Source organism: Zingiber officinale, chromosome 5B (genome assembly GCF_018446385.1).
Source record: "Zingiber officinale cultivar Zhangliang chromosome 5B, Zo_v1.1, whole genome shotgun sequence".
Taxonomy (NCBI): Eukaryota; Viridiplantae; Streptophyta; class Magnoliopsida; order Zingiberales; family Zingiberaceae; genus Zingiber; species Zingiber officinale.
The window spans coordinates 4,889,301-4,912,112 of NC_055995.1; the positions used below are offsets into that span (position 1 = coordinate 4,889,301).

The 22,812-nt window shown below is 38.2% G+C and overlaps 2 protein-coding genes across 3 annotated transcripts; both read right to left on the bottom strand.

The window, feature by feature from the left end:
* Positions 1–13,126: 13,126 nt before the first annotated feature.
* LOC121983977 (myosin-binding protein 7-like) lies at positions 13,127–16,994 on the bottom strand. The gene is made up of 3 exons (XM_042536705.1): positions 15,567–16,994; positions 13,610–13,656; positions 13,127–13,450 (listed from the first exon to the last, which is right to left on the bottom strand). The coding sequence occupies exons 1-3, from the start codon at positions 16,830–16,832 to the stop codon at positions 13,351–13,353; spliced, it is 1,413 nt and encodes a 470-aa protein (XP_042392639.1). The 5' UTR covers positions 16,833–16,994; the 3' UTR covers positions 13,127–13,350.
* Positions 16,995–17,388: 394 nt separating this feature from the next.
* Positions 17,389–21,712, bottom strand: LOC121983976 (serine/threonine-protein kinase SRPK-like). Of its 2 annotated transcripts, none has more exons than XM_042536704.1 (4): positions 21,419–21,712; positions 20,377–21,156; positions 18,209–18,256; positions 17,389–18,129 (listed from the first exon to the last, which is right to left on the bottom strand). In XM_042536704.1, exons 1-4 carry the CDS (start codon positions 21,611–21,613, stop codon positions 17,686–17,688), a joined length of 1,467 nt encoding a protein of 488 aa, XP_042392638.1. In that variant the 5' UTR covers positions 21,614–21,712; the 3' UTR covers positions 17,389–17,685. The 2 variants fall into 2 exon arrangements, with proteins under 2 accessions (XP_042392638.1, XP_042392637.1); XM_042536703.1 differs by having other exon boundaries at positions 20,251–21,156.
* Positions 21,713–22,812: the final 1,100 nt, after the last annotated feature.

Here is a 22,812-nt window from a genome sequence, read left to right on the forward strand (position 1 = left end):
GCAACGTTGAACTTATTGAAGGGTCGTTTGGCGGCTCTTCTTCAGCAAGAGTGTTGTTGATAATTGAGTGTGGGTGCTTATCATCATGCAAGGATTCCATTTGTTGGTTCTCGGATGGAAAGGGGTATCAAATGCATCCTTTGAGGCTACGACCAGCTTTGAAAATGAGAATGATGTCTCAGACTTATCATCGGGGAGTCGGAGACATCTACCAGTTTTGGTGAATCCGACTTGCGTCTGATTCTGCAATTTCTGCAACAACATAGCTCTAGCTTGCACAACCTACAGATATCCATTATATCAAATGAATTGTTACTTACCAGAAAGGAAAAAAAAAACAGACTCAACGAAAATAGCAAAAAATTGCATATAAGAGAAAAAGCAGCCCTTGTGGTCAATGATCTGCTTGTAAGATATACAAAACATTCCAGGTCAAGTTTAATTTGCACCATCAAACAAGATTTCAGATCTGGTATACTAAATTTAACTCAAATGCTAGCCTAGCCATTTTTTCTTCTCATTTCCCCTAATTTTCTCACTTTTCAAGTAGAAAACAAAGGACAAGTCCTCTCCTCTGTCTTTCTTCCCCTTATCCCTTCTCAGTTCACTCTTTCTTACTAATGTACCTTTCTTTCTCCTCTTGTTCCACTCAAATATTCATGCGAGCTCTCAGACCCCGAAGTGTACTTTTAACAAAATATCTCATTGGAGAACACATCACGGTAAAATTTATCATTTAACCAAAAAAAAATGCTGGCAAGAGTATAAAAAGAATTTAAAGAAAAAAGGAATCAGAAAATAAATACTTTAAATGTTAAGAAGACATTTTTTTCATCTGATTTATGTTTGCTTCAACCTGAAAAAATCATCAGCTAAAGTTCACGGATTCTAGTATTATCAAAATTACAATGATTAAGTCACCATCATACAACCATTCCAGATAAACTGGAACCCATAAAAAATTGAGAAATAAACCTCCACTCATGTAATCAACCTTCTCACCAAAACTAACAAACTGGGAGAAGGCCACTTTATGAGGATCGTATCCTAGCAAAGCAGATGTTATCAAATTCTGTGGAAACATATTGGTTTAAACACTGGAGAAGAGATACTGTAGTCTTCTATGGAATTCAAAATTTTCAATTACTGAACAAAGAAACACAATATGGGTTCTAATGTCAAAGTGATTGGCTGAAAGTTTTCAAAAGTTAGTTATGTGCTTAGATCAGGACAAAAGGATCAAAATGTAAGGGATAAAGGCCACAATTACTAACTTCACTACCACTATTAGTGTAACTCTAATTTCCTGAGTTCATCAGTTTCAGATCAATCAAATCTATAGATCATATTATTATTTACACCGGCAGAGAAGCACAACACAAGGTGATGGTGCTTCCATTTTAAGGACAATTACCAAACCTAACAAGATACAGATACCCTTGTATGGTGCAATGCCCTTGTTACATGATTGTAACTATTATTTGTTTTAGGAAATCAATGACTGCATTGCCATAGTATGGTTAAAAGCATGCATTCCATCGCGCCTTCTTATTGCAAAAGTCAAAGAAAAAGTCTCTAGAATAAATATTCAGAAAAATTATCAAATCCAAGCCAACCTACCTGAGGTGTTGAGAGAAGTTCTGCGTCTTGCTTACTTAGTCTAGGATGCAAAAGCACAAAATAGGTTTTCCAAAAGTTCCCTTCACTTGAAATATTTGGGCAAAGTTCAATTCTTAAAGCAGCCAATCTAGGTGAAAGGCAGGTCCATAGTATATGCATGCTCTAGTTGGGCATCAGACATTTGAAAATCTGAAAGATGGCATAGGCATAAGCTGTTGAAGCCAAAGAAATTTGAAATTCTTCACATGCATGACACATGTTCGCTTGAAGAACAGGCAAAAAATCCAATAAAGATCTAAAAAATGCTGGGAATTTATAAAAAATGTTAAAAAAAATCCAATTTTTAAGAATAACTGGAGAAGAAACTACCAAAGCAACTCTTTTCAAGAAATCTTAATCATGAATATGGGAGAGAGGCTCACAAATGATTCTGCTCACATATGTGCATAAAAGCATAGCCATTACAAACATGCCATAAATTATAATGTTCTTCTTCGAGTGATATATGATATTGCCAAAAAAAAGGGAACAAACTGCAGAATGAATAAGAAGATCCTGGAAGCATATTTGAGCAGACAGAAAGCCAAGGCCCTTTTGGTTAAATACCTTTCACACCAAAAAACCAAGGCAAAACGAAACACAACGGACCCCCAAAGCCAGATAAGGCATGCTGCAGCATCTCCTGATCATCCCAACAACTCAAGGCATTCCAAATCACTTGAGGCACTTAGACAGCAATAGACATAACAAAGAACAAAGACGCCATGCTAATGAAAATTGGAAATTCCTGATCCCTACAAAAGCCAAGAAAATTGGAAGCCTTGACGTAGTTTGCCCCAGCAAGAAATGCATCCATCACACATACCTATGATTCAAACACATCTTAACAATCCTAATCCCTCTCAACCGGAAAGAAAAAAAAAATCTGCTAGTTTTCCTTTCTACTGAATTGAACATTGCCAAAATCACTCCACCAGCTTTTGTAATATCAGACTCAGATGTAAAACGTTACAAAGACAAGGGAAGAGTATCTATGCATGAAATAGGGGAAGTCTAGGAAAGTAAAGATTGCTTTAGAAGTTGCCAAATTCATTTCCCGTAAGACATTATATACCTTCGTGAATTACGAAATAAAAAATATAAATTTATCTACATCTAATCAATATGGAAGAAGCCTTACCATCAGAATCTTCGTCATCTTACAAGAGGGTGAAATCCCACCATGTCTCCGCATGCATCGAGATATTATGGACGAAGGACATCACTTCATCCGTAATACCAATAACTCCAGCGCCAAAGTGCCTATCATCGTCGTCCTCCTCCTCCACTTCCTCGTCCCGAAACGGAAGGAAGTTGTAGGTGATTATGGATATCTCCGAGACGCCCATATTGCCGTAAAGCCTGGAGATACCGGACCTGAGTTTCCCTCCAATCTCAGCAAAATTGTTTCGGATTCCCACTATCGACTCGGAATCAAGTTCCTCCGCCCGTTGTCCCACCTCACTGCGAGCGGCTGGATTAGGAGGACCTCACGTGAGAAAGGAGGCCACGCCCCCTAGTTGACGGGCTAGGGTTTGAGATAGCTCAGAGAGGTCCTCCTTGCCGCCCCGGCTGGGATCGTCCTCGTCCTTCTCGTTCCCTCCGCCGATTGGATGGATCTAGGATCGGACCTTGTTTCTGATAAGATTTAATGGATCTTTTCAAATAAATCTATTAATTTTATTTCCTTTTTAAAATAAATTTTAGATTTTTTCTTTTTTATTTTAGATAAGTTTTAATTTGACATTTTCTCATGAAAATGTATTTTTATTTTATTTTTTTTTTACACCTTTTTTTTTGAAAAGGTAGTTTTATTTTATTTTTCTTTTAGACCTTTTCTTTTTGAAAAGGTAATTTAGGTCTCTATTTAAAGAGACGTTATGTAACTTTGGAAGATAAGCAATTTCCCTTTTAATTAATCAATTTCGTTTGATTATTGGAGGCCGATCCCCTCGAAGCGATCACCCTATCCCCCTTTTCCCTTTCTCTTTCGATTTTTTCACGTGATAGGCCCCTGGGTTCCTATCAACTTGGTATCAGAGCAAGTTCATTTCATCTTCGTCCTATAGTATCTCGCAGCAACTTCAACAAGCGCATGGTCTTAACCCGACTTCAAGAAAAGAAAATTCACTCTGTCATGGCGACCGGAGGATCTCATCCTGACGCCAAATGGGCTTTGGAATTTGAAGCTAAGCACGAGACAAGGATGGATAAACTCGAAAAAACTATGGCATCGTTGGTCACAATAGTGCAAGAACTGAAGGATCGTTTAGAAGCAGATTCCAGCTCAGGCATACTAATCAAAAAGGGAATAAATCAACAATCTCGACAACATTATGACCAAGGAGCAAACTCAAATGAAGATCGAGAGCACAACCATCTACGTATGAAGGTGGGATTTCCTCGCTGGGAGAACAACGATCCGATTGGATGGATTTCAAGGGCTGAAAAATATTTTCGCTTCCACGGCACATCGGACAATGCAAAGGTAGAACTAGCATCTATAAATCTTGAAGGCGATGCCATCCAATGGTATGACTGGCTTGAAGCATGCCATGGGCCTCCAAAATGGGAAGAATTCAAGGAAGAACTCATTAATCGATTTGGTCCCTCCGGTTATGAGAATGTTGATGGAGAATTGGTCAAAATTCGACAGACTTCAACCGTACTAGAGTACCAAGGGCGATTCGAGCGACTCTCTAATCGAACTCGTGATTGGTCAGAAAAACAACTACTGGGCACTTTTATTGAAGGACTTCGCCTTGATATACGACGAGAAGTAAAAATGAATCAACCCCGCACCATGAAGGCTGCCTTATCCTTTGCACGACTACAAGAAGAGAAGATCAATGAGGAAGGAAGAAGAAATAACAAGGTAATTCGTGAAAACCCATCACATTATTCAACACCTCGTAGATTGACAAAAGAAGAGATCAAGGAAAGGATGACAAAGGGATTATGTTGGCATTGCGATGAAAAGTGGCACCGTGGTCATCAATGCAAGCAAAAGAGGATACTGATGATTGAACCAATAGAGAATTCTGAGGAAGAAGATGATTTCTATGAAGGTGAAACACAAGATAATATCAACGAAGTACAAGATGGCTCTATGGCAATATCAGTACATGCCTTAGAAGGACTACAAACTCCGCAAACAATGAAGGTAAAAGGATTCATTAAAAAGCAACCATTAATGATACTTATAGATTCAGGAAGCACCAAAAATTTTCTAGACTCAACCTTAGCAAGAAGGCTTAAACAAAAAATAGAGCGAGCATCTACATTTGATGTTAAGGTGGCGGATGGAAGATCACTTACAAGTCCAGGAAAATGCGAAGGTATTAAAATTATCTTACCAAATTATGAATTAATCACAGATCTTTTTCTTCTACCCCTGGATGGATGCGATGTTGTACTTGGAGCACAATGGTTGAGAACATTAGGAGACATAATATGGAATTTCTCTCAACTAACAATGCGCTTCCAAGATCAAGGAAAAGAAGTTTGCATCAGAGGCAAGAGGCAAGAGACAAGATACTATCACATCAATCAGTAGTTATCAGGCAGAGCGGCTATTAAAGAAAGATTGCTCCATTTTTCTTATGCAACTCTCCATCAAAAAGGATCATAAAGGTACCTCATATACCCCTCCAGAATTAGAGACACTTCTTTCTAAATTTTCTGTGATATTTGCTGAGCCAAAGGGACTTCCTCCATCACGTTCACATGATCATCGTATACCTCTAATACCGGGGAGTGCACCAGCAAATGTTAGACCTTATCGCTACCCTTACATACAGAAGGAGGTAATTGAGAAGATTGTACAAGAGATGCTCCAAGCTGGTATTGTTCGCCCAAGTGTAAGCCCATACTCATCTCCAGTACTGCTTGTGCGAAAGAAAGATGGAAGTTGGCGAATGTGTGTAGATTATCGGGCACTCAATAAAATTACGGTGAAAGATAAGTATCCCATCCCCATCATTGATGAATTACTTGATGAATTAGGAGGTTCCTCATTCTTCTCAAAATTGGATCTTCGCTCAGGCTTCCATCAGATAAGGATCTATCAGCCGGACATTCCAAAAACAGCCTTTCCACTACAACAAAATGAGGCTAAGACATCACCCCTAAAGTGTTGTTTCTGACCATATAAATGTTGCATTATACCTAAGGTAACGCTTTTCATTATATCTTATCAGGTCCTGTCATGTTAGATATAATGCAACGCTTTTGTCATTTTATGCAACACTTTCTCAAACTGTCGTGATATATAACAAAGGCAACACTTCTTTATATGCAACACTTTTTTTTTCCAACGCAACACTTTTTTTTTTGTTACTCTTAAGCAATTGCAACACTTTTTATTATTAATAGCAACACTTTTATAATTTTTTAACCTAATAATGCAACACTTTTTCCATTAAATGCATCACTTTTTATTAAATTTTTCACCTCTTAAACACATCACTTATTGATTCATACGCAACACTTAGATTTGTGTTTTATTTTAAAATGTAACACTTTTACCCATTAATAGTAACACTTATTTTTTCACCCATATAGTATTGATAATATAATTTTATTATCCAATCAAACACATTTGTACAAAATATATTATTCAAAATATGATCATTATATTACAAAAGTTGTATCACACTATATTGTAATTAAGAATTTTACAAAAATTGCATCTAAAAGTGTATAGCCAACTAAAGCAATATACAAAAGTCAACAATTAATACCTTCATGAATCCCCAAAAAAAGACAACTATATATATACATTTACAAAAAGCCAACAAATGACAATATGTGGTTGATTTCATTAATCTTCCAAAAATCATTTGTCCATGCATTGAACGTGTCCACCAAAAAAGACATAACAATGTCCTGCCAATAATGAAAACAAAAAAGAACACACATTAATCAGTAAAGCTATGCAACATAAAGAATATATAAAAAAATAATTCAATTCTGCCAATAAAAATAAACATACTTGTGCAGTTTCAATATTAAATCGGACATTAGCATTTCACATAACATGGAAGATCAAGCAACAAAAAGAGAGAACCATGGAAAAATCAGACAAACATATTAACACATTCACTAAATAAACTAGAATACTTTTGATGTTGGTGCTTGTTTATGATAAGAAATAGCGAGCAAATGAATGGTTTTTTTGAAAGTTGTCTGTGCTTGAAACATGCAAAACGCATGATGCAGTTAGTTTACCTCTTCTGGATGTATTATGGACATAGAAATGGTTTGGATGCATTTGGTGTTTGCCATGGTAACCAGAAACTTTTTTCCTTGCATTTCTTGATAAATCTGTGCAATGGAAGATTTCACGTGTTGCAACTTGCAATGATGACAAAATACCAATTCAACAATAAGAACATCATAAACCAAAGATAATACATTAGCGGGGAAAGGATAAAAAAAAAGGCTTCTCAGTCCATCTAACCATTATTAGTTTATTGTTTCACTGATCTAACTAATCAATTCAAAAATTAGATAATACTCTTACAAAACTTTGGTATAAGAGTTGCATTTTGAGGTAGCCAATGGGCATGGTGGCTAAGATAGAATAAGATAATAAAGTATATGACTCATCAATTTGCTAATGCAGGAAGAACAAAAGCATCATGGCTTCAAACAAATTATGCCCTCTAAGAAAAAAAGGAAAGTGATTTAGAAAAAAAAAAAGTACGGCCAAAAAAGTATGGAGAAAGGAGAAATAGAGCAAAGCAAGTAATTGAAACATATACTTAAGAAAATATACTAGAGAATTGAAGCAGATTTCAATAGAAAAATAACTGAAACATAAGGAATTGAAGCAGATTTCAATAGACAAACATGATGTTTACCGGGGAATTGAAGCAGATCAAGTAACTGAAACTTATACTTAAGAAAATACATATAAAACTATAACATACCTTAGGAAAAATATTTTCTTGCAATTTCTGGAGGTAGTTTTGCAAGAACTTTCTGGACTGTATCTTCAACAATTTTTTCCCGTTGAAGGTCAATCTCCTTCCGCATCTCTTCCAGTTCTAACCTTTGCCTTTCATTATTAGCTTCAATTTCTTTTACCAGAATCATTTTCATTGGTGTTTCATACTCAACCTTTCTCAACAGAAAATGCCAATCATTAGTAATATATAAAAGCAAGTATGAACTAAATATCAGGATTTGAGATCCCTGATGTTCAGTACTCACAAGAAAAAAAAAGAGAATTTTCCCAAGAATTTTAAAAACATTATATCATCAAGAAAGACATAAGAAATGAATTACCAAGGGATGCACTTGTTCAAATTATACCAATCTACCATAATATGATTAACCAAATATAATCACAATTAGGATTAGAAAACCTAATTGAATTAACTTAATTATTCCACATACTCACCAAATCCGTGGTGGCTAGTGGTGGCTCATGACCGACGAGGTTAACAGCTGGAAATGGTAGTTGGAGATGTGAATCACCCACAAACAGTGATGGCCGGAGCTATGGATCTGCTCAAGTGTGGCAGTAGGGCACACCGATGATCAGTAGAGAGAGTTCGAGAGTATGAGGATGTGCAGAGGTTGTGACGAGCCACCTGTAATGCTAGTACTACTAGGTGCTGGTGCCTATGTCCGCGATACAACTCCGACGAATGAAATGGTGGTGGAAGGAAAGCTAGGGATCCACCGCTCATGATCCCTCAGATGGTAGCAGCCCTCCTCTCTGACGTCAGCCCCAAAACCAACCACAGCCCCTTCCCAAAATAGAAAAGGGCAGCTCGACAGTGGTGGCGATGGTTGTGGACACGATTCGGTGTCAAGTACCCTCTGAAGATGGTGTCATTGTAGATGTCGGTATTGTCACGCCCTATTGTAGATGGCGGTGATCAAGGGCAGAGACGCGAGCGACGATCTAGGGCAGAAGGAAGAAGAGAAGCTGCGACTCCCGACGGGCAGTGGATCAACACCTGGTCGCATAAGTTTGACCCCTGCAACAGCCTCGCCGCCGTCTCCGTGCCGTGCCCAACCTCCGCCGTAGGGAAGCAGTCTGGCGAAGGAGTCGGCGCACAGAGATGAAGAGGAGAAGATGCTTGGCCGGCGGCTTGTACGCACGGGAGAGGAGGCAGATTCAGGTCGGCGATGAGATGAGAAGAATCAAGGCGACGTGAGGCTCGGGAGAGAAGAAGAAGAGAAGAGAGGAAAGCTTCGGCGGTGCGGCACGAGAAGGAAGTGGAGATCGGGTTTCGGCGGTTTTAGGGTTCGGGTAGGGAAAATAAGAGAAGAAAAGAAAATGGAAATAAATTAAAAAGGAAAGATAATTAATTTAAGAAACTTAGGTTTAATTTAATTAAAGCTTAAGTTATTTTCTTATCAACTCCTATTTTAATTGGGTATTCTAAATAGACTTTTCTCATGCCTAGTAATTCATCCCCACAAACTATCTCATACAAGCTCTAATTAATTTCCAGAAAATTTTTAAAAATTCCCTTAAGATTATTCGTCTATTAAACCGTATTATTTAGTTACGATAAAATTTTACAGATCTAGGGGACGAATCCCTCTTTGTTGTCGATGCCAAGGAAAACAGATGTGCGCTCGATGACGGAGAGAAAAGGGGCAAGGGCAGAGAGAGAGAGATCAGTAGCCAATAGTCAGGCGTGCTCCGAACGACCGATGTCTACTTCGGTGCGTGGTAGCGTTGTCGTCGTCCAGCATCTCTGCTTCGGGTCGATCGGTGATGGGCGGTCGACGTCGAGTTTCTCAGCGAGGAGAGGCTTGAAAGAGGGTGCAAGTCACCGATGATGGTCGATTGGAGACTATGGAAGAGGGGAGACAAATTACAATCGAAATTGGGAGGGTCGGGGGAGAGAGTGGTGATGGTGATCTGGGAAGAGATTGGGAGAAGAGGCTGGCGGAGGTTGGGAGGAGAAAAGGATCGGAAGATTAAAGGCTAGGTTAAATCATCACCTAAGTTTATATATAAAAAAATATCCAAAAACTTTGCCCCAAGTGCTTAATTAAAGAAATAGGCAACACTTTAAAAAATGTTACATATATAATATAAAAGTGTTGTATATTCTTATAATTATTGCAACACTTATAAAAAGCGTTGTATTTATACAATAAGTGTTACATTTTCTTATATAGGCAACACTTATTTAAAGTGTTGCAATTTTTTAAGAAAATTTCTCTTATTGTAACAGTTTAAAAAAGTGTTGCTTCTAAAGTGATGTCTTACCCTCAAATTGTAGTAGTGTTCGGACTCATGATGGTCATTATGAATTTTTAGTCATGCCTTTCGGTTTAACTAATGCACCTTCTACATTCCAAAGTTTGATGAACGATATTTTCAGGCCTTATCTCCGCAAGTTTGTTTTGATTTTCTTTGATGATATCCTTGTTTATAGTTCATCATTCGAAGATCATTTGCATCACCTTTATAAAGTACTCACTCTTTTACGTGAGCATTCTCTTTTTGTGAAAAGATCTAAGTGCAGCTTTGGGACAACTAAGGTGGAATACCTTGGTCATATTGTAAGTAAAAAAGGAGTAGCTACTGATCCCTTAAAGGTGCTAGTTATGAAGGAGTGGCCCACCCCAAAGAATATCAAGGCATTACGTGGTTTTCTGGGTCTCACAGGTTATTATCGTAAATTTGTAAAAAATTATGGAAAGATTAGCGCTCCACTAACGGCTTTGTTAAAGAAAGATGCATTTAGATGGTGTCCTGAAGCAGAAAACGCATTTCAAAATTTAAAGAAGGCTATGACGACAACACCAGTTCTTGCACTACCTAATTTCAATAAGCAATTTGTCATTGAAGCCGATGCATCTGGAGTTGGAATCGGAGCAGTACTTATGCAAGAAGGACAACCATTAGCTTTTACTAGCAAGACACTATCTCCTCTACATCAACAGATGTCAATTTATGACAAGGAAATGTTGGCTATCATACATGCCGTTACAAAATGGAGACCCTATCTTCTTGGCCGACGCTTTCAAATACGAACTGATCATAAGAGTCTTAAGCTCATCTTGGATCAACGTATCTCAAATATGGATCAACAAAAATGGATCAAGAGACTTTTAGGATATGATTATGAAATCGTTTACAAGAAGGGAACGGAAAATACAGTAGCTGATGCTTTATCTCGCCTTCCTAACCAAATAGAGTTCACTGCTATATCCTTAGTAACTTGCAAAAACTTGGAGAGCATAAAAAAGGAGCAAAAGGAAAATTCAGCGGCACAGGCTCTCATCCAAAACATATTACAAAATTCATCGCCAGAACCCCACTATTCTTGGGATGGAGAAATTTTACGATATAAAAATAGAATCTTCCTTCCAGCAAACTCAGCTGAAAAGGAAGTAATACTGGAGGAATTTCATTGTTCACCAATTGCAGGGCATTCTGGCTTCCTACGCACGTATAAACGGATTTCAAGAGCTTTCTATTGGAAGGGAATGAAGAAGGATACCAAAAACTTTGTTGCTGAATGTGATATATGTCAAAGAAACAAAGGAGAAAATGTAGCAAGACCAGGTCTTCTTCAACCCCTTCCTATACCTGAACAAATTTGGACAGACATTTCCATGGATTTCATAGATGGGTTACCCACTTCACAAGGACAAAGTACTATCATGGTGGTCGTTGATCGTCTGACAAAGTATGCCCATTTTTGTACATTATCGCATCCTTATACTGCTGCCCGTGTTGCTCAAGCATTTGTTGACCATATAATCAAACTACATGGTCTACCAAGATCTATTGTCACTGATAGAGATCCGGTTTTCACAAGTAAATTTTGGAGAGAATTATTCCAATTGCAAGGTACTAAACTTAATTTTAGCACATCTTACCACCCACAGTCTGATGGACAAACAGAGGTTGTTAATCGATGTTTAGAGAATTATTTACGTTGCTTAACTGGTGATAGACCCAAGGAGTGGGTTCGTTGGCTTCCATGGGCAGAATGGTGGTACAATACGACCTACCACTCAGCTACTAAGATTACCCCATTTGAGGCCGTTTATGGATGTATACCACCCTCAGTTAGCTCATACACACGTGGATCAACAAATGTGCATCAAGTCGACCAAAATCTACGCACAAGGGACCAAATATTGCAACTTTTGAAAAATAACTTATGCGATGCACAAGCAAGAATGAAGCAATTGGCCGACATGCATCGTTCGGAAAGAGAATTTGCAATAGGAGATTGGGTTTTTCTAAAACTACAACCATACAAACAAGTTTCAATTCGTCGTTCAAACTCTATGAAGTTGTCACCGAAATTTTATGGCCCTTATAAAGTGATGGAACGTATTGGACCTGTTGCTTATCGCTTGGAGCTTCCACAAGATTCTAAAATACACCCTGTATTTCACGTGTCTTGTTTAAAGAAGAAACTAGGCGATAAATTTACTCCTCAACAACATCTTCTTGAAGTGAATTCAGATGGGGAAGTTAAATTTCAACCTTATGCTATTTTAGAAAGGAGACTTGTGAAGAAGAACAATCAAGCAACGGTTGAGCTATTAATTCAATGGGACAATTTATCTATCGATGATGCAACATGGGAATTATATGATACCATTCAAGAAAAACTTCCAGAATTTATTGATAAACAACCTTGAGGACAAGGTTGTTTTGAAGGGCGGTGGAATGATAAGATCCTTTAATGGATCTTTTCAAATAAATCTATTAATTTTATTTCCTTTTTAAAATAAGTTTTAGACTTTTTCTTTTTTATTTTAGATAAGTTTTAATTTGACATTTTCTCATGAAAATGTATTTTTATTTTATTTTTCTTTTACACCTTTTCTTTTGAAAAGGTAGTTTTATTTTATTTTTCTTTTAGACCTTTTCTTTTTGAAAAGGTAATTTAGGTCTCTATTTAAAGAGACGTTATGTAACTTTGGAAGATAAGCAATTTCCCTTTTAATTAATCAATTTCGTTTGATTATTGGAGGCCGATCCCCTCGAAGCGATCACCCTATCCCCCTTTTCCCTTTCTCTTTCGATTTTTTCACGTGATAGGCCCCTGGGTTCCTATCAGTTTCAGGCTCGGCGGTGCCACCGCCGCCGTTGCCGCGGTGGTCGGTTACGAGCGAGTTCAACAGCGATCTCGATAGACAAGACATTGCCAACGCTGGACCGGTTTGTTTTCTTTGGATATCGAACGATATTCAATATCAACTGGGTAATTTTTAAGGGAAACAAAATCAAAATAATAATATTTTTATTCTTAAAATTTCCAATACCCAAGAGACTGATTATTAACAATATTTTTTTAAAATTTATTTAAGTTCAACGAAAAGAAAAAATTAAAATAATTATTACTATGTTGTTTTGTAAGTTTGCAAGTATAATAAAAAAATTTAAAAACGGGTGGTTTTAAAAATATAAATCCGCTGTATTAATGGCTCCTATTGACCCCACGGATATGAAGAGAGATACATGTAGATACACAGACGTCAGATATATGGTAAAATAAATCACAAATCGTCAGTTCCTGATGTTATGCGTCCACTGTCTGTGCTACGCCTTAAAAATGGTGGTTTAAAATCAATATAATAAATGGAAATCAACATTAAAAAAAAGTTAATGCCCTCTGTCAGTGGAATTTGCTTGCACATTTTAGTGTAATAAAAGATTACACTCCCTCATCATCGCATAATTGATGCTTACATCTGTGTTTTGAGAAGCCTCCTTTGCGTTGTGCGACAGGGCTTGTTTAAGAATAGCAGAAAGCCAACAGCTCCCACTGCTATACCAACACTATACCTACAAGGATTAAAGAGAAGTCACCTTGGTTAGGCATAAGTTCTATAACTACAGTAATAACAATCAAGTCTGATGCATTGGATTTTATTTCCCACTGTATCATTATCTATATTAATTAGCTGTAAAACAATGAAAAAAAAATGAAATGTAAAAACTTACTTGATTTGGGATGGATTCTTCCATAATACAACAAATGAAATGACATCCTGGGGAAACATAATAAAAATGAAGTAAAAATTTGGTTCATGGTATGATGAGTTCTTTAGACTTCAGAGAGATTTAAAATCAAGAGAATGAGAGAAATTTGAATTTAAGACTAGCATTTGTTATCTGGACAATCAATCAGATTTGGGTCATCAAAGTGTTAAGGATCCAAGTGTTACAAGGTGTAAAAATAGAATCTTGCATTGATAATAATAGACATAGGTAGAGGAGACTATCAAAAGTAGCAAGTCCTAATGATTTCCCGCTATTTCTAACATTGTATCAAGTCAGTGATTTCCACCCTCCCTCTTTGCGGAAATATTAAGACCTGTCGTGAGCTTCCTCTCTTGCTATGTTTTTTGACTCAACAAATGCACACTGTTGATGTATTATTATCATTCGCAGTGGTCAGGATCCCCTACACCCGTCCGTTGAATATTCTCCTTGGAGACAATGACTGCCTCCACACATGATGTGCTATCCTTTCACAGGCTCATGAAGGACGATCAACGTCGACAATGATGTTGATCCAAGAAGGTAGCTCTTCCAAAGGAAGGCAACTTAGCATCATCAAGGCGCCATAGTCTCGCGTAGGGATCAATTGATCCCTTTCGAGTTGCCAACCACCAGTGATGTACTACCTCAATGTTTATCTCAACACCTATGATGTTCTACCTTCCTATTTATCCACAAAGTTGTTATCACCATTACTGTCCTATTTTTGAGCAACAAGCAACATCTTGTTTTGAATGACAAGTATCTCTCTTTTGGGGAAACAATTTTTAATTGGTGACCAATAAACTCCCCTCTATTCAAAATATTGGATTACTCAAACATCTTTCATTTGCCTTTTACAAGTGGCCCTTTATGCTTTTCCAGCTTGATGATAACTACCTAAGAGAGGTTGAATGGAAGGAACTATGTAAGATAGGCTAATAGAGGTTATGAGAATATAGACTAATAGTAAGAGATTCAACATGCATAGAATACTAAAATATAATGGAATCTCATATCTACAATATACAATGCTTTTAAGAAATAAAAAAGCAACAGAAGCAAAGGAGATTTTCTTGTAATCAGATGGTTTACTTGAAAGATTGACAATCCAAACATCCTGCCCACAGAATCAACAGAAACATAGCAAGCTAACATAAACCATGGAACTTTGTAGTTAACTTATGACATATAATAAAAAGTAATCTGCCTCTTAAAATTTTTACATTTGATAACTGTGGAAATATATCCATCCTGATGCAAAATTTGCTCTCAATCTCTAATGCATGACAAAACCAAAGATCAACTAGTCACTCTATTTTGCTTCGATAAATTCACTGTCTAAATCAAGTATGGTTTGCATAATTATATGGCGGCAATACGATTTCATCTTAAAAACTCTATTTTCATCTTGCGGATATCAATACAGTCTAAGATTTTCTGAAATGAAAACTGTTACAAATTTTAATACAAAAATAATTAAATGGCTAATGTGGCATGATTACATGGGTCACGGTTGTAACATCAACTTGATACCTTCCTTTATGGAAGAGGGATTAGTTACAGAAGCTAAAGGTTGGGATTCACCTTGTTAAGGTTCAAAAATAATCAAGATAAGCAAGGTGAGCTTTGGATAATTAGCCCAATGCCTTTTGTTTTCATGACTAAATGATGCTTCTCCTTTTTCTGTTTCATGAAGCAAACAAAGTGCATCTTCTGGAAACCAACAACTATGAATGAAAACCAAAGTATTTTTTTTAAAAAAATAAATAATTGACCTAGCCTATGCATGATATAATCTCTGCAAATACTAACATCCTATTTTTCCATTTCATGTTCACATAGGTGAATGCCTATTGTAATTTGATCTACACAAGTAAAAGGCACTCATAGAAAGCATTAGTGAATACATTTTTACCTTGATAATTGGCATGCAAGAAAACTTCTGGGAAAAAGATGGTTTCTTTATGATCCTGCTATCGATGGTTCCTTCCTTGCACATCTGCTGAGCAATTTCTATCAGTATCATCATCTGTGCTTTATCAGCACTCATGGAAATTAATGTCTGTCTCATAGACTCTCTATCAGCTTCAAGCTCCTGCAGACGCGTATTAAGCTTAGTTATTTCCGCTTTCTCAATTACATTACCCATTCGAGATCTCCTAGTCTGTAGTTCCCTTGGTGTGCTGACATAGTCATCACTGGCGCCATGCACCGCATCCACTGTATACACTCTGTCATTCATCTCCTCATAATCTGATACAGCATCGAACGATGTCGGAAATTCATCCCCCTTGTTGAATTCCAGGACAGATCCATAGCTTCCGCAGGAAAGATTTCTGAGATGAAAAGGCCGAGCTCGTGGAGAATGACCCACGATGACTCCCTTATCCATGACATTACCAAATATGCTACTTGGCGTCCGTTCGAGCTGGTAAATCCACTGCTCCAGCTTCTGAAGGTGCTCGCGTGGAGTCTCACAAGAAGGGTACTGATCGAGTTCGGCACCAGCGTCTCTGATGCACTTTATTGAAGGATACTGAGACTCCGGCGGGAACTCGATTTGGGGGATGGCAAAAGAGGAGGTCGCCGTATCAGGTGTTTGCGGTTCAGAAGGAGGCGCATCCCCATCGAGGCTAAAACCGTAGCTGAGGAGGCGGTGGCGGTAGGCCTGGACCTCGCAGGAGAGGGCTTGCATAGCTTGTTCACGCTTGAAGAGAAGGTCCTCAAGGCTCGAGATCTCCTCCTGGTTATGCTTCAAATTCTCCTCGGTGACGCGCTTGAACTGGCGGCTCTCCATGACGATTTCCGCCTTCTCGTGCTGGAGCCGGACTATCATCGACATGGCCTCTTGCGCAGAGGAGGCCGCAGCGCTCCGCTCCTCCTCCAGCTCCTCTTGTAGCTTCTGGATCGTTTGTTGATGGCTGAGGAGGGCCTCGCGAAGGGACTCCTCCTCGTTCCTGGTCTCCACCCTGGCAACACTGGTGCCGGGTTCGAAGTTGTCCCAATCGGGGCAGACGAGGATGTGGGCGTCGGCTGCGCTCGCGTTCCGCTTCCGCTTCATTGAGCGATTCCAGGAGGTTGAAATGGAACTCCCAGGAGAGAAACTCGCGACGAAGAATCCCTCTCCTCCTCCTCCTCCTGCCCCAAAGGCTGGACCTTTAAGCTGATCACCGGAATCCATGGGTTCCGAGAAACCTAACTGCGGAACCTCAACCGGGAATCAATGCTGCCATTCGAAGGCCACCCTCTGATGCGTCGCCGCCGCCGGCGGATGGGATGCCTCGCAGGCGGCGGCGGCTAGGAAGGATAGACCGGAGGCGGAGGATGAATTATATGAACGAGGAAGAGCGCAGAGAGAGGCCACGGGGAAAACACGTGCCTTCTATTTTTGTTCGGAGGGCTGAGAGAGATTTGATGGGCGAGAGGGAATAGAATGCGTACCGTACAATGGCCTACCTAGTCTGACGACCTCACAATTTGGGAAAAAAATTAGGTAGCTTAATTCTAAAGATTTTATCAAATTAATTTTTAAAAAGTTATACTTACTAAAAAAAATCGACCTTTACAATAATTATCTCAGTTAAAATTTTAATGTAAATGAAAACGGAATAAAAGATTATTTATACTTAGCTTAATTAATCAAACAAACTTAAAAATCACAAAACTTAACTTTAGTAGTTTACAACACTATTTTCAATCTCTTATTGTTCCTTTAAATATAACTAGTGCCCTCTATCTATCATCAACACAATTGAATAATGAGCCCATCCAATATCCACAGTTGAAGCCTCCAAGAATATCCACAGTACAACAATTCCATTTCTCAAAAAAAAAAAAAAAAAAACATGTTTTGTTCCTTACAAGGACAAATGTTTGATACGATTGGAGAAAGGACTCTTAATGCTATCCCACGGCGTATCTTTTCCAATCATGCTATCCCTCGCAAACATCCCAAAATCAAAACACCTCAAACCTTGATACTGAGTATCCGGAAACACATGCTATGCAAGAACCTCTGCTTTAAGTCGGAGACATCACTGCGTAGAAGCAGGGATATTTACCTTGGATAACTTGCTGTGAGGTTGAGGATCTTTTACCAACTTTGTAGATCCATCAATGGTGATATTACCGAGTCCTATCGCCATTGCCTCCCTTTCATCTTTCTCCTTCCCCTGCTTCTCTGCCGGGCCTTCTGCTGAAGGCTGGATTTTATTTGATTGAGGCAAACTTGGCTCATGAATCTGTGGCCCTGTATCTAGCCATGGATGATGTAACAATTGGGCTGCTGTGGGACGTTTCTCAGGGGCAAAGTCTAATATCGGAACCAGAAAATCAGCCATGTCGTTGGCATCTCGTTCGCTGAATTCATACTTCTCCATGAGAACTTTGTTAAGGGGCCAACATCTCAATTGACGGATGTGCCTCAAGTCACCATATCTGTTAAAGAAGTCCCGTGAATATCGTCCACCCAAGGCAATCTGAAAAGGCAAAGGATATCTGTGAGATAATATTCGATGACGAGTTACTCTGGAACTGCCTTTGAAAATGTACACATACTTTGCGAGGTATCATCCCAAGTAGTTCCATCATCAATGCCAAGTGGTCCTACAAAAACGAGTAACAAAAGGTTACAACACAAAAATTAAACACAATTCTTTTTTCTATAGACTAATGTACTTGGATGGTTCTAGAAATGTAAACCGAAGCAACAGAAGTTAGCACACACTACTATAAGCAATCTGCTTGACACACCTAAACATTGATTTATCTATTTCGAACAACTTGCGTTTTTGAATGATGTATTTTCCAGTAAGAGGCCGGAGCAAAAAACAAAGTTGGAAGCTAAGAGCTTGAATGTTCAAGATGTGTCCCTTTCTGAAATAACCATCAATTTTAAAGGGTAAATACTACGCATAAAAGCATGTGTCCTATAGATTACTACTTCAGTTAGGAATCATGCAATCCTTGTCTCTATCAGTTCCTCGTAATATTTCTCTGGGGTGTGTTGCCAAATTTGTTAGTCAGATTAATACCATTGACTTTTTCATAATGCAAAATATAAATGACTATCTTAAAACTTAGCTAATAGCTAAATCTTGCAACACTATAATAAGAAGAAAATAAAGGCGCTTAATATTTAAAGAAGATTGTGCTTAAGAAACATGAGGTATGTGGAAGTGGTATTGACATATTTTTTTTGCATTCTAACAATCCAATTGCAGTATCATGGCCACTATTGAATTTTTCTAGATAGAGCTTAAGGTGGCACAAATTGCACACTGTTCAAGGTCATTTTATTCTTCTGGTCAGATTTGGTACATCCAACGCACCTTCAGAACATTCAAAATTTTCATTTTAAGTTTGTAATTTCCAAGAATAGGTTTTGAATATTCTTTTATATTATAGGTCATCAAACACCAATGCACACATGACTCATTTGAGTGATACAAAGCCAACGGACTACAGTTATGATACCATAATTAAAAATCCTCTATGGATACTAATAATTAGATCTTCTTAAATGGGATGCATACAGCACAGAATTATAGGTACTGCAACGTGTACAAAAATAATCTTCTTGTACATCATATAAAGGAAAGGAAGCCTTAAGATAGGTATATCTCTTGTTGTTGAAAGAAAAATATTGCAATCACATGGCTAAAATAAATAATAAATCAATTTGGAATAATACAAAGCCAAAAAAAAAGAAGAGATGTTTCTCCACTAAGGCAGAAAAAATTTGGAATTTGTTTCAAAATGATTGAGGTTTGAAGTTAGGTAAGATATGGAATGGAGAGAAAATAGTTGATTTATTCGGGAAGAACCTTGACAAGTGAGGTTCTTGATCTATTAGAGAAAGATTTTCAACAAAGACAAGTTGAGTCCTGAAATGTTTTATGACCTGAAAAAAGAATAAAAAATTTCTAGTCCCCAAGTTTAGCCATTTGAAATCAATCAAATGCTTCTCTCTTTTCAGCCCCCTTTGTTGTTAGTTTTAAAAAAAACACTTAATTTCAAACGCACATGGGACTACTTATGAGATGATTTTTTACCAGTGAATTAAGACATCTTGGAGTATGAAGCAAAAGACAACTGGACAATATATAAATTTGTCTGAGGATATTACTTCTATAGAAATTAAAATTTTAGTGGGGATGGCTGCACCACCAGCTCCTACTGGGGACATGAGTTCACAAGATTGTTATTGCAACTTTAGTTTGATTACAGAAGAGACTTATGAGAAGCACATCAAAGATAAAATAGCTTCTAAGAAACATAACACCAGATGTGTTGCACATTAAGCACAATCCAAGAAATTTAATTCAATGAAAAGTAGGAAACATGATGACTAATAATCAACCAAAGAATTTGGAGAGTTCTGTTTAGCAGGACAGGTAGAATTGAACAATACACATTACCAAAAGTTGGAACAACAAGTATGGCATAGGTAACCAACTTGAACAAGCAATTCTAGCAGCAAAATCATTTTTTACATGATTTAAGGTATCAATCAAAGAACCATCCAATGAATCATCTAAACAAAAAGAACCCAGCCAATGAATCATATAAACACAAATAGAAAGTTCCATGAAACTCACCTCATCTCGGTCGAAATTATCACCACTATGTGGATCAAATAAAACATCCCCTGTGGCAAGCTCAAAGCAAATACAAGCAAATGACCATAGATCAGCAGATGAAGAGTATTTAGATCCAAGAATCACCTCGGGACACCGATACTGCCGTGTCTGGATGTCATTAGTGAACTGCTTATATGTCCAACATGCATTTCCAAAGTCAACTAACTTGCACCTGAGATCTGCCTCCATTGCCAATCTCTTTCTTGTTGCTTTACTCCCTCTCCTATGACCTTGTGATGTGCCATCTTGTGCCTCCCCACCACCACCATTCACTGCTTTTGAGTCTCCTTTATCCTCTGAGGCAGCAGTGTCCCGTGCTATTGCAGTTGAGCTCCCAGCTGTAGCAGCAGCTGCACATTTCACCTTCCTCCTGACTTTTTTCTTCTGGCTTCTCATTAGATCATCACCATTGGACCGAGCAGGAGATATTGGTGATGGATATTCAGATATGACGGTGGAAAGGATGAGTGGAGTGCCTGATCGATAAGGATCCTTGGCTGGGTCAAGGCTAGACAAGAGGAGAATATTCTCTGGCTTGAGATCAGTGTGGATGATAGAAAGATCCCGGTGGAGATAATCAAGCCCTATAAGGACATAGCGGCAAATCTCCTTCACCTTGGAGAGTGGCATCCCTCTATAATCTGTGTACTTTATTAGTGTTAGAAGGTTATCCCCAAGAAATTCAAAGACCATACAGACATGGTGTCCATTTGGCCCCAAATGCTTGAAATGATCAAGCAACTTCACCACACACCGAGTGCCATCAGGATCACCGTCAGCAATCTGCTTCAATATCTTAATTTCATCCATGGCAGCCTCCGTGTAGTGCTGCGCACTCTTCTGAACCTTCAGTGCTACATACCGCTGAAATTGACGGCGCAAACCCAAATTCAGCAAGATTTTTTCTACTTCAAACGAAAAAAAACCCAGCTCTTGGCATGTTTCCAAGATTTTCTCTACTTCTAGTAAGTTCTATTGCATTCAGTTGGTGCACTATCGACAGTTAAGGGCGATTTAGGGATTTGACAGTAGTTACCGCAACATTTCAGTAATTCTAAGAGAGAGACAGTTGGGATTTCATTGGACATCAAGAATCAAGAGCGAATGAGATTTTAGGGCAACTCACGGAGTGGACGGTATCCCAAGCGAGCCAGACGGTGGAGAAGTGGCCCCAGCCGAGCTTAGCCTGGACAACATATGCCCCCTGCTTGAAGGAATCGCCGATCCGGACAGCGTGGTACCCGCCCCGTCGGTAGTCTTCGCTACCCTCGTCCTCCGACGTGTAGTTGCTGCTCTCACTCCGCCCGTCCTCCTCCGCCATCCTGCCGTCGTCTCCTCCACTGCAAAACGATACTCCCCGTACTAGGGTTTCGATCCGCGCCAAGTGGCCTCGCCTCCTTCCTCTTCCCCTCCCTCGCCTGCCGTCAGCTGGAAACTATAAAATAAGAGTAATAAATACTCAGAGGAAGAAGGTTACGCTGCGTCGCAGGAGTCTCATAACCGCCAGAACTAGAGACGCGAAGGAGCGCACGTGGGGCACGTGGAAGTATTTCATTGGTTGAGTAGTTTTAGTTAACAGATGGAAGTGTTCCACAAAATACCAAAATGAAGAGTCTGACACACGCATGACAAGTGTCGCCGTGATGGAGTGGCGATCTGTAAAGGACCGGTATAATTGTGGGACCACTATGAGGCCGACGGGACCCAGTGCCGTATCGATTTTCATTTCTTATTAATTTTGAGATTAATTAATAATTTTGATGAATTTTAAAAAAACAATTAATTTGCTTAAAAAAATTAAAACCAAATTAAAATTTAACTTGAAACTTTAAGAAATTAATTAAGAGTGAGCAGAAAACTCATGTATTTTTAATTCGAACCAAGTTTTATTCATTTTGGAAGTAGGATTTGTAAATAAGTTAAATCTTCATGTTAAAGTTATTTGATAAGGTGATCAAGTGACATCAAATTGAGTATATGCACTAAAATAATTGATTTAGTTCATTTAAAAGTTTTTATATTTTTTTTAAATTTATTTAATTGGTTAGTAAATTTAATTGTAAAGGTTATTTATTATTTAATAAAAATATTTATTAGTGTTTTTATGAATATATATAATAAAATATTACCTTACACACTAAAATTTAGATTTAAGAAAGTAATTTTTTAAAAAAATTAACACTAAATGCGAGGTATATAATAACAAAATTATATATATATATATATATATATAACGATGGATTTTACTTAGAGCTGCCTGGGGCTTAGTCCAACCCAAAAAATTTATTATTATTACCTATTTGAAACTTTTATTTAGCCACTAAAATCCACTTTTTTAATACTCAAAGCTAAGTACACCTCATTAAATTTAAGCTCCTTATCATTCTAATTCTTGGATCCGTCCTATATATAGGCCTCATATGGCGCGCAACTCTCATTATGCAACTCCCATAGACATCCGAGCACCCCCACACATCTAAGCACGAGGTCGAACAATAAATATATATAGAGAGAGAGGTT